Source organism: Maylandia zebra, linkage group LG7, assembly GCF_041146795.1.
Source record: "Maylandia zebra isolate NMK-2024a linkage group LG7, Mzebra_GT3a, whole genome shotgun sequence".
Lineage (NCBI taxonomy): Eukaryota > Metazoa > Chordata > Actinopteri > Cichliformes > Cichlidae > Maylandia > Maylandia zebra.
Genome location: NC_135173.1, coordinates 10,120,230 through 10,133,335, shown reverse-complemented (window position 1 = coordinate 10,133,335; position 13,106 = coordinate 10,120,230). Strand labels below are relative to the sequence as shown.

General features: G+C 39.4%; 2 protein-coding genes across 3 annotated transcripts in view; one reads left to right on the top strand and one right to left on the bottom strand.

The window, feature by feature from the left end:
• mapk8ip2 (mitogen-activated protein kinase 8 interacting protein 2) overlaps window positions 1-13,106 on the bottom strand; it is a 27,781-nt gene extending 14,675 nt beyond the window's left edge. For both annotated transcript variants that reach the window (XM_004553329.3, XM_004553330.3), the window contains exons 1-2: window positions 12,602-13,106; window positions 2,292-2,397 (exon numbers count right to left, since the gene is read on the bottom strand). In XM_004553329.3, coding sequence (XP_004553386.1) covers window positions 2,292-2,397; window positions 12,602-12,666 — 171 coding nt within the window. In that variant the 5' untranslated portion in view covers window positions 12,667-13,106. The remainder of the gene's footprint in view (window positions 1-2,291; window positions 2,398-12,601) is intronic.
• On the top strand, window positions 4,208-6,043 carry LOC143419608 (gastricsin-like). Its single transcript, XM_076887018.1, is given in 9 exon segments — window positions 4,208-4,231; window positions 4,329-4,361; window positions 4,363-4,447; window positions 4,773-4,891; window positions 4,994-5,095; window positions 5,097-5,188; window positions 5,389-5,445; window positions 5,529-5,754; window positions 5,876-6,043. Coding segments are annotated over 9 exon segments (906 nt in total).

The window sequence follows — 13,106 nt, the reverse complement described above, 5'->3', positions numbered from 1 at the left end:
TGGATGTCCTGTAATTTTCTTCTCCTAAATTTAAATAAAACTGAACTTATTATATTTGGCCCTAAAAATCAGGACAATCAGCATTGTGTCTAACCAGATACTTACTCTGGATGGCATTACCTTGGCCTAAAGTAACATTGTGAGGAACTTGGGAGTCATTTTTAACCAGGATATGTCCTTCAATGCCCATATAAAACGTTATGTAGGACTGCTTTCTCTTTATAATTTCCAACATTTCTAAAATTGAAATTCAAAACTAGTTTATGGATTTCATCCCTTTTATGCTGGACTACTAAATTGATCATTATTGGATTGTCCTAAAAGTTAACCTAAAGAGCTTCCAGTTAATTTAAAATGCTGCAGTGAGAGCAGCAGCAGGGACAAGAAAGCAACATCACATTTTTCCCATACTGGCTTATCTTCATTGGCTCCCTGTTAAAGAATTCTGATAGAGGTTTCCTCCTGTTAAAATTAAGGGGTTTTTTGTCATGTTGCAAAGTGCTTTTTCATATGGGATTGCTTGGCTGTTGAGGTTTTCTCCCGAATACTGTAGGGTCTTTACCTTACAGTAAAGACTGCCAGGTAAAGACCTGGAAGTGAGTGGCACCAAGTAAACAAACCTTTGTGTGTGCATGTGTGAATGCGCGTGCGTGTGTGTATCTATGACATCTTTGAGTAAAATCCACTCTCTGAAGTCTCCTTCTCTGGAGGTCTTCTTAGATGTTATGCAAAGACACCTCTCTTACAGAACAGCTTTGCCAACTCTTCACATAATGTGTTTTGTTGGTGGATTAAAGTAGAAAGAGCAAAATCTAGCACAGATTTATGCCAGGAGCTTAACCCTCAAAACCAACCATCCCGGAGCTAAATCCTCATTCCCAGGCACCTCGGCAGGGAAGAAAGAAAATACAGAGAGGGAGGCTTTAAGGGGAAAAGGGGCAGAGAATGAGGAGAGAATGTGAGCTCCGTCTCTAAGCAACACTGCGTAGGGAGGGAGGGAAAGACACTTGGGAGGGAGGAAAAGACAGAGGAAAGGAGGTTGTCTCTGCATAGCAGCAAACTGCACTGGGTCACCCACCCTCTGCTGCAGCCATGGCTCAACGCCACCAGCATAAAACATTTATATCCCACAGGATGGACAGAGGAAAATATAGAGGCTGGTGGTATAAGATTAGTTCTTAGAAATGGTGTAATTAAAGCCTAAGCCGTTCTGACATGTCGGATGATACAGCTAATGACTCAATTATTTGCTTATACTTCAGCACAGTCGCTTGAATGTGATCCTTATGGGAACCCCTGCTTTGAATTTCTATTATATGATGAAAGTAGTTCAGAACGAGTATGTATGCAATTTGTTTGACGATAAGTGCAGAATGTAGAGAGTGACTCACTCTTCTAGTGAAACAAAGCTGTTGGAGCTATCATTTTCTTCCTTGTGTAATATAGCTATCTAAGGCATATGGGCATTACTGTAATGACTGCAATTCTGGTGAGGAAGGCTTCCTTTACATACAATTCTGAAGGTATAGAGATGCTTAAATAACAGATCCAAATAAGCTGTTCTGAACATTTAATCCCTATACAAACGAAGTTTCCACCCTTGATTCTCATAAAATTATATTTTTGTCATGTCATTTTTCTGCTGCTCTCAGCTTCATGTTAGCATTAATCAACTAGGATAAACAGTCTCTAATTGTCTCTTCATGTAATATTTATTACATTAATTATTTTGCAGATCTAGCACATATGTACATGCACATAACTTTCCTTGAATGTCCTAAAATGGCCATTTGAAAAAAGGGATAAGACTTGCTCTGCTTAACTTGTATATGCAAAAGTGGATATATCAACAGTGATATCGCTCACTGTTTATTGGCTTTGTAAGCTAACATGACCATATTTAGAGAATAGGGTGAAGTTATCAGTTAATGCTGTTTTGTTAGCATGATTCATTGACCGTGAACCAGTCATTGACACGCATGGAAATAACAGTTAATTATTTCCAAGTGACTAGTAAAATACCTGTTTGATGTCCTTTATGACACTACAAACATTTTATTTAGCAGATAATAAAAATAAATGTAAAAATGCTCCAAAAGGCATCAACACCACTAACACTGATGACCAAAAACGTCTTTTTTAACAGACTGTAAACATGTTTATTCTAGCCACATGTGGCAATCTAAAGAATTATTTCTGTGTCACGAAGCACAGCAAATGAAACATATCCTTAAATGTCTTCAGAGAAAATAGAACACACTATTAAAAAAGAGAAAACAAAAGAATCTCACCTTCTCATATGGGTCAGAATCATAGTTGAGTCCAATCCCACAGTCATCTGTGATTTCAGAGAGATCTTCATCATCAAACTCCTCCAGGCTGATGTCGTGGGCTGGCCTGGGAATACACAAGAGAGGGTATATTCACTGCAAATTCTGAAAAAGAATACTGATACCTGCAATATGTCTTTTCCATCAGTGAACGGTCCAAAAGGGAATTTCTTTTTGATTCATGCTCACACACTGATCAAGGGGAAACCTGCTCTAACTCATAGGCTGTCAGGCTCTGTCTGCATCTCAAGCTCATATGCTGAACAAAAGCAACCACACAAACACCCGCTATCATCTCTAATTATATAATATCTCATACTAACAAGGTCTGGCGCATTCACTGAATCAAGTGAGTGACAGTGGCAGCACCTAAAACACCCAAATTCAGTGTCAATATTTTAAATTCTGTTAGCTGGGAATGATTGTAAAAAATGTGAGCTTTGAATGCCTCAGAAAGACTCAGAAGCGTTACTCGCTGCTATCTCTTACACCAAGATTTCTAAACTTTCATTTACAGCAGGGAAGTGTATCTCTGTAATGAGTCATGGCTTTCCAAGTTTTCTTGAGCAGACCCTATGCCGTCTTTACTCTATTAGTTACAGCAGGTTTCCAGTTCTACAGCAGCTGGCTTGCAGTGTGTTGAAGGAAATGCTGCATTGCAGCTTTCCTGCAAAGATAAGGACGCTCTACATATTACGTATGAATGCGAGCTTACATCATATAATCATATAGGGGTCCAAAGTACACAATGTCATTGGGTCTGTGGTTCTGAAAGAGGACAGGCTGATGCACAGTAATACAAAAGGGGTCATGAAAAAGTTAATGCAATCAGGGCTTCCCCTTACTGCTTGCCAGCTTGAATGTGTAATGACTTAAAAAGGGTTATTGGGTTTTTTAACAGGAGAGGAATTTGAACGATGGGCTAAATGTTAGAAAAATCAGTTTGTAGTGAAATACGATTATCCTAAATGAGTTTTCTTAACATATTTTTATTATGGTAGACAAATATTACTATCATAATTAGGATAAGGTGAATGACAAAAGCTTTTGGTAAAGCTGTTTAAAGTACTGTTGATACAGAGGTTCAGACATAATATATTTATTTTTCATTATTGGAAAACTACAGCTTCACAAATAGTGTAACCATGGTGCTGATATGTAAATTTAATCAGATAAAATGGTACTAAAGTGGTCCTTGAAGAGTCCCAACAGTACAGAGAGCTCCTATTAGCAAAATGCTTGAAATAAATTAATAATCATAGGTTTCATTCTGTCGTTTTGTTTTTTAGAGACGCGACATGAGCAAGAGCATATTTTTTTCACTTGATATGATGCTGAACAAGCAAAAGCATAATCTGAAAACAATTAGAGAAAGCATTTTGCTGAAAGTGCAGAAATTCCATGTGTCCAGTAAGATATCCCAAACAAATTTATAATGTGCTTCATAATAAAGCTTTTGACTTTGTTTCTAAAATGTTATTACAAAAAGTGGTGTGTACTGAAGACCTATTACATGCTGAAGTTATGCATAAAGTTTGTTTTAAGTAGGTGACCCTATCTGAACTGACATGGCTTAATTTTTGACAATTACACTGGTGTGGTAATGCACCAGTACAGCTCCAAAGTGAGTTGTAGCCATTAAGAAACGTTGTGTACCACGGAGGGATCACAAGTGTCTTGTTGTTGTAGTGGGGTGGGTGGTGCTTGCCGAAGGAACGGTTAAGTAAGGAAACTGCTATCATTTTATCTGGAAAAAAAGAACCCATAGCTGTAACTCAAAGAGCTTCAACGCCAGTGATAGAAGATGTTGCTTTTGCCTTCTATCAACTTAGGGCTCCTCTCGAGGGGGGGGGGGGGATGAGCTGCCTTACCAAGATATGTGCATCAATAACTACGCTGATGTAAGGAAATCAATTCTTATGCACGACACACAACCGTCGAGCAGTAACTAGCTAACTTGCTATATTCTGTTCTACTGTCAATTATTATGTTGCCTAGACTACCTACTATGGAGACATCAACATTGGCACACCCCCCAAAGTCCTTTGAGGTGCTGTTTGACACCAGCTCTGCCAACCTGTGGGTGGACTTAGTCTGCTGTAACACTCAGGCTTGCAGTGAGTACACGCTTTACACTGCCACATCCTTCATCAGTCACTTTGTCAGAACACATTTAGTTGTAAAAATCTCCTATGGAAGACTTAAAGCTGATATAGCCTACGAGAGCAAAGGTGGCAGTTGGTCATCTGGTTTCCATTGATTACATATGGTCCATACGTGGGATTTAGATTTTCAGTGCAATTCCAGGCATTTATGTTCTTTGCAAAGCATCAGTGTTGGAGTTGATTAAAATTCACCTTCTAAAAATCAAGTGAAACCCAAAAAACTCTCCAATGCATAGAGACATAAACTCCAGATGTATTCCAGATGTATGTCAATTAGAGACAGGTAGAAAATTTGATCCCCAGCAGTCCTCAACCGCCACTGCAAAATGTCTGTATTTCTACCTACCCTATGAAACCCGAAGCCTCAGTGGAGTCTTCAGATGTGACACTGTTAACGTGGGTCAAACCCAAACCACAATATTATATTTTAACAGTACAAACATGTGTGAGGCTGTTCTATAATTTGTTCATTGTAGAAGGTAATTTTGAATTCTGGAGGTTGGTGGTATCGTAATCACTAACCAGGTGATCTGATCTTGTTTGAGCAGAGATTAATCGAATGAGATTTTTTTTGACCGCATTCTCGGACTATCCCAATCTTTCCATCTCAGCTGGAAGACGGACCCCTCTCATGGACAACATGATTACTCAAAACCTGCTGAGTAGCAAAATCTTTTGTTTCTTCTTGTCTAGGTACAACTTTGATAACATAAACATTTGTGCTATATCCCGCCTCAGCTACATTACTTTACATTGCTACTGCGCTTTAGCGGCACTGAACTAATTTTGTTATACAGACAGCTAAGCAGCGGTTTGATTTGTGGTTCAGATGAGAACAGCTGAGTAGTGTGCTCTCTTTCAGAGAATAGACAGTAGCTTGTACCAGTAGTCAGCATCATCTGCTGGACTCCTGCCACCTCTGAGACCTACTGGCAGATTGGTGTCCAAGGGTCTGCGCTTTTCAACATTTTGTTCAGACTTTGTTTTTCTCTAAAATAAATTAGGGACACAAAAACCATCTTTTTGCATGCAGATTCCTGATAAACACTGGCTGGTGCTCACAGAGCTGCCAGGCCAGTTTAGAAACCTCAAACCCCAAACCAGGTGTGAATTACATCATGCAGTGTCATGGAGCCCAATAAAATTAGTATGGATAGGCAGGAAACTTGAACAGACAAACACTCTCTCTTCAGAGTGCAACAATTTGCCAACCCTGCGCTTTTTTATTAGTGCTGCCTCCTCCTGCTTACGTAATTCAAGTAAATGAAAAGCAAATGAAAGCATGCCCACTCATGCCTGTAAGAATGTCCAATGTTTTTGTTTATTTTTCAACTTTTTACTGCTAATATGAGCAATCGAATCTCCTGTCTGCACCTCCAGCAGAACCAAAATGGATGCCAGTACTGCTCTGTCAGTATGACCCCCACTTACCAGCCCTCTCCTAATGGCCAACCCCTGCGGACCTTCGGAGACGTGCTCCTCAGAGAGTAATATTCAATCTAGTATGGCTGGACCAACAGCCGAGTTGGTTTTGCTATAGTTGTCTAAATGTCAATAGTGAGATCTGAGCTGAACATAAATCTGATGTTAACTTTGTATCTGCTCAAAAACCTTGTTTACATCTTACATTTTCTCTAGAACTATTGCAAGCAAGCATATTGGACTATTGTTTGATAAAATTGTCAGAAAAAATGTTGCTATACAAGTCAGACTTAGATTTTGTGCAAGGATGAGACTTTGATTGGGGGTGGGCATTTATCTGTAGGCTAGGGAACACACTCATCTTCCACAAAACGTAAAAGAGCAATTAATAAATCAACAGTGTTGCCACTTGTCATGCTGCACAGTGTATCTATCATCACTTTTCATTTTTGAGTGAAATGAATTAGTATCGTGATAATGCTGTCATTTACAGAACACACGTGTCTGTGTGGGAAAAACTACTTTTATTTAGGCTAAAATTTGTGAAACTGAAATGTAACAACTGGACTGAACTTGTGAGGCAAAAGCTCATTTTGCACAAAATTATACATTTTCATCACAGTATCAGTCAGACTGATCTGTTGTTGTGACATGACTGTCATCATCTGTCCTCATCAAATAAAAGTGTCTATTGTTTCAACATTAGACAGTTTTTGCTATTTTATTCTTTTGATTTTGTAATTCTATTACAAAATCTATTAATTCTACTTGTCTGAAACAGGTAGGGTTAGGGTTAGAGAGACACTGAGTCTCAGTGGGATTACCTGTATAAATAAAGGTTAAACAAAAATAGAAAAATAAGTACTATATGTACAATAAGTACTATAAGCAACCAAACGTCAGAAAGGAGCTCATTAATGAGCTCTCCAGGGAACCTGTGTTTGCAAGCGTAGGTGTTTGTGGGTGTGGAATTCACAATGGGAAAAGAAACACACAGCATCTGTGAAGCTGTATGCAAGCAAGTCACCACCAGCATACAAGGAGAAAGTCCCATGTTTGATTTTTAGGTGACATTTTAGTGAAACTGATGGACACAACAGATGAACCAATGATATAAGATGCTAAGGCAGACAAGGAGTAAGATGAAAACGCTGTATCAACGAAGAAACGGTGAATACAAAGGAAGAAAAAGACGAAGAGAAATTAAAATCTTTGCTTTGCTTTCACAAGCATATATAAATACAGATTTTAAAAACATTTTAATGCCAAGCACCACAAATGTTCATTTTCTTCCATTGTCTCAGGACACATCTCTGTAATAGATTTCACAGTCTCTTATTCCTTGTCTCCTCTGCTGCTACCTAATCCACTATGTTACCCGGTGCCATTTTCTTGGTGTGCTTATCAGTTTGCACAGTAAAATGTGACCTCATGTCTCCTCCACTCAGATGAAGAAAAGACCAAACACAGACACAATTTTGTCTTTTTCTAAAGCATTTTGTATTAAATAGCTTTATATTTTGAGGATACATATGAGATTGTAAGCTGAGCCATACCACTGCAGTGCTGACACTACTGCTTACAGTGTCTTAGCGAGCGGGCAGTGTCTGTCACATTGCGTGGTTTATCGATTACTACGCTTGATGTCGGTTGTTTGTCTTAATAGTTAGGACTTCAAGCTGAGGCTTCAGGGCTACATAGCAAGAATCATCTATATACAATACCAGTCTCCAACATCTGATCCATCCCCAGATATTCAACATTGTGACATTCAGAGCAAGATGAGAATCCTACCTCCCAAAACTCAAGTCAGCAAAAAATTACCATTGCCGACGCTGGTCATGCTGCTGCAATGGCACACCCAGATTGACTGCCACATAAAGGTTTTCCTCCCATCTCGTCTCTGTGTCGTGAGATTTAGCTTCAGTTCAGTTAATTGCTCCAGCCCGCATTTGTTCTAACAGTTATTTTCCATCATCTCTGACACCGTCATGTCCAGAACAGAATTTCTCAAAGCTGCGAACTGTCATCTTTGTATTTAATGTCTCCACATCCACACATTCAAAGCTTCCTTTGTCTTGTGAAAAATGAAAGATTGCATGGTTATCAGACTGACTTCGACTTTTAATACTTCTGTAATTTATTTTAGAATTAGCCTCCACACTCTTTCAAACATGCAATAAAGCTTTTCTGAAAATGTATTACGGATGTAAATGTTTGGGGGCAGTCCTAATTTAGATTACGGGGAGGCCGTGTCTCCTTGGCCAAAACACTGAACCCCCAAATCTTCCGGATACGCCCATCAATATATCTGCTGCATGAATATCTTCGTTAATGGATGAAATGGGGTGGTAGTGTTTTGACAATTCACTTACCCTTTACTATCAGATGGTATTTAGTTATTTTTAAATAACCCTAATCACACTGAATGAATATTTAGTAGGCTACATGCCAGGAAATATGCAAATATATATCAGTATACGCTCACAATCCAAGAATGAAATTGGACAAAAATAGAAGCTTGAGAGGAAGTCTGATGACACTCTGATAACAATATTAGAGTAGATACAGATGTGGGTGTGGTGGCAGTGGTAATGGTGGCGGGGGTTGAAGTGGTGGCGTGATTAAGCTGCCTTTTAACCATGAACACCTGCTTCACAGTGACATCATCTTTAAAAGCCAAGGACATGCTGTAGTTGGTAGTGACTCATTAGCAAGATAATTTTCCAGGTTTTTCAGCCACCATTAGAGAGACAAACACATGTATGCATGCCCCTCCCCCCCACACACAAATACTCAAGCTTGCACGCACACACGCGCACGAGTCACACATTTATCCTAACGAAGGACTCTGTGATGTCTTCCTCAGCTCCAAATGCAAAGATCATGCCATGTTTGAGTCAAAGGCACTGATGATACATCATCTTGCTGTGAGCACATGATCTCATGCAGATTGGTCTGGATTTGGATTAATGAAGCCATTAGACGCGAGGAAAATGTGTAAATATGACTCATTATTTTGTTGCTGTTAAATGAAAAAAAATAGCAAGCTGCAAAGACTGACAGGTGAAGGCATGGCAAGTGATAGTTGCACAGAAAATGTAAGACAGTGGGAAAGAGACTGAAGCTAAAATCTGCAAAAAGAGTGAGGATGGAACGCTTAAGCTAAAATGCATTTGTATTTGATTTAAGCCTCTTACGCCATGGTAACCATACCCACCATTACCCCCTCCCCCTCTGTTTTTCTCCAAATGACTTCAAAGAGTTGGAAGGCAAAAGTAGAACATTAACAGGAAAACATGGGATTCATGGGGGTGGAGAGGTGGGGTTGCATACTTCATAAAATAATCATGTTCACGAAATGTTCATAAAACTTCTATATATTAAACTAGAGGTTGAAGCAAATCACTATTTCTATTACTGGTTAAATTCTAGGCCGTGAAAAATACACTGTTTGTATCTTTGTTCCCAAAATTAGCAATGAAAAAATAACAGTTGTTTTAGGTTTTATTTAGAGACAAACAAATGTAATTAATTTTCCCAAACTTGTGATTCGCAAATGTGTTATATACAGGGATGAAATAAGAACAAAAATAAGAATGGCATTCAAATAACCAAGGCTCCGCTTTGTGTAGATTTACTTGTGTATTATGTGAATAAGGTCAAAAAAGATAATGAGTCAATAGGACCTTTGATAAATTTGGAGCCTAAAAATGGCATCCTTAAAAAGGTAGCACAACTGGAAACAGAGCAGTTCACGCTCATGAACTAAAAACAAACAAATGACTGCGCACAGTACGACTGCTGCCTCAGCAAGTCTAAGAAAGACCGACCAAACCCTTGGGCAAAATGTGATCAATGAACTTCAAGGTGTGGGTTCCCGGCATTGGACAAGGCTTTGCATTGTAATAATCCAAAACAGCCTTCATCCACTGCAGGGAATATTTATGATGAAGAAACAAAGCACAGCTCAGTGGAACAGCTTCTATGTACATTACTGTAAGATGATGCTTTGGATAAGTTTAATCACCATGAAGTTCTACTCCTATATATGAGCTTTATACTTTTATATAAGGTATATATAAGGTATAAAGCTCTCTGTGCCTGGAAGAAAGTGCTACCATGTTTTCTCTTATTAGCAGAAATTAATTAAAATCTCCCATCAATTGCTCACTGAACCATATTCATATGCTTCTTTTAAAGTTTAGATTTCCAGCTGAGGACGTTTTCCATCCGCAAAGGGGAAATTGTAACCTGTAAAAATTTTCTGGTGCTCCAGGGAGAGAGGTGCTGCCTCTCGTGGATTTTGTTGCCTACTGGAAACAGTGTTAGGGTTATGTAAGGCAGATTACCAGACCACACCATCACACAACTGGTGGCTTCACTCATGAATCTGTCACACACAGATGCACAGAGAAAGAGACAACACACACACACACATACACAAAAGCTGTGACACAATCAAACGCACAGACATTTACAGAAAGACTCTTTCTACATCCCTACTTACTGATATTTCATAATCAAAAAGTGAAGAGCCAACCAAAAATAAACACAAACCACTTGTTCCCTCTCGAATGTATAAAAAAACTACCTGAAAACAACAGAAACAAACCAATTAGCCTCCACAAAGGAGTAATGCAATAAACTACTCCTCACATGATTCCTCTAATATAATTAAGATTCGTTAGATTTGGCTGTAGTGCTGTGAATTTAAAACATTAATACCATGGTCAGAGCTTGGCTGAGTGAGCTGAACAGGTCACCGGTAGTCATGCAAACGATCTGGTCTATTGATTTGACATGATCCAGCAGTGCAGTTGAAATCCCACATGACTACATGCTGTGGATAAAAAATCTACCAGGACTGGTTTGTTAATCTGATTGCCTCTGTAGGATATGAGCCATGTTGGAGGCAGAAGCAGGCACGTTGAAATGAAATGTGTTTACTTCATGCACATTAGAGCACAGGGCTTATGTTATCCTGATAAACACGCCAGATAAAGTCTTTTTAGTGTTGTAGTTTATCCAGTTTCTCTCTGCTACTCTGGGCTAGTATTTTATAGTAGCTGTATGTTGTAGTCGTGCAACCCAGTTAGAAATAACAGTGTTTTCTTTATTATTCCTGCTATGTTTGGTGACACAGAGTAAAGCCTTACAGCAGCCACTGAAGGTTATATATCATAACATATGAAAATCATATGAAAAGTAGAAATACACCCAGATTTGTATTTGTAACCATTCCAGGAAAAAGATAATCCAAGTAGTATAAGAACTTTGGCCTTTGGAAGTGTACATACATCAATATATAGGATTTACTGTTGATGAATTTATGAACTATGAGGTTAGAATTCAAATAATCAGCTGTAAGAGCCAGTGGGGTCTATTATCAACAAATCCAAAGTCTTGTGTTAAATTATGCTGCAGGAATACAGGAATTTAAAGATGTAAAATGATTGACTATACAGATTAGAGCTGTGCACTTTTTGCAATAGCTGAAATTGCAAATATGTCTCCACTCTAAGAAAAACTACAACCTTGACGCCCCCATTATTGCAACTTATCAAGAAGTCAAAGGACTGTGAACCGGACACTTTCATTCCTGCAAACTTCTTTGATGATAGCACTAAAGAAATACATCCAGGACCATGACAGGCTGTACAAATTATGTAAATTAGGAGAAAATCAAAATGAATTTTTTATCTATTGTACATTTTATGATTTAAGAATGTTTACATTTAGTAAGAAGCTTAATTTTTTTAAAATATATATATATATATAAATTTCATATATAGAAATTTCTTGTCTAAAGCTCGGAAAAGGTACCAATTGGTTTACTTAACTCTGGCCTTTGTTAGTGATGTCTTACAAGTCTGTTTATGCTGATCACATTGTTAAAACACATTATTATTATTTGTTATGTTACATTGTTACCAATACACATCCAGCATCAAAAGTAGGTTTACTGCACTCTCTTCACACAGTTCATTAAATTTACTACAAGATGTCTCTGTGTTTCTCATCTTACCGCCAATTACACTATAACAAGCTAAACTGTATATTTTAAACAACAACACCCTTGTAGAGAGCACTGATTTAACGCTACGTGTGAAATAAGTTGCCTCTGCAAGAGTAACCCACCCACAAATATGCTTCTACAAGAAGAAACCGGGGCTGATTTGTCATACTGATTGTCGCAGAGGTCACATTAGAGGCGTTTGACACAACATCAATATCAGTAGGACTTCCGTAAATCATTGTTCAGCAACGTGCCCTTGCCTGGGTTGGACTCAACAGGGCGTGGGCCTCACACAGAGATTGCGCAAAGCGGGTGACTGTCGCCACAGCTAGAGATCAGTCATATGCAATATGTTTTACAATTTGCCATTCTTTGCAATTTTCAGAAATTTCTAAAACGCGAGTCTTTTATTCCCTCTTCACCAAGTCGTCTCTCCCAAAAACATAAACAACCAGCAATGTTCAGCTGCAGCACCTACATGCGCGCAGTGAGGCAGCAGAAGGCCGAGCAGGTTATTCACAGTATCTATTACAACCTAGGCTGGGGATGTGCGTTTTTACTGCAGTCATCAAAGCAGCACAGACCGACATGCACGGCGCCTTTTCATATCAGCCCAGCGCATCCTCCATCGACCCCTCACTGTCACTTTACATACGAGCTCTTACCTGCATCCAGGAGGCGAGAGAGAATGGAAGGTGGATAGGGAAAACATCTCAGCCCTGTCCGCCATCTTCTTCCACAAATGACTCAGAGCGATTGCAGAAAATCACGGAGGGAGCGCAGTCCATTCACAATTACAGTGCACGGGACGGGACAGTGGACAGAGGTTTCTCTATCTGCGGCCCCACAGATGCCCCCCTGGCCGCAAGCCTTCAATCAGACAAGCCTGCTCAGCACCATGAAATCTGCAGTCAACCATCCACACAGGCAGGATAAGGAGGGGTGTCAAGGCAAATAAGACAAAAAAAAAAAGAGCTTCAGCGGCAGCGCGCAATAACGCGGAAATCTCTGTGTTCCCCGGTTAGGTCCTTGCGAAACATGAAGCGGGCAATTTGTATCCGCAGTCGGTGTTTTTCTCTCCAAATGTCTGCCGCTGTGATGCTGCCCGTGACACACAACAGATACGGGCCAGCAGTGCGGAGACAGGCAGAGACGGAGGAGGAGGGGGTG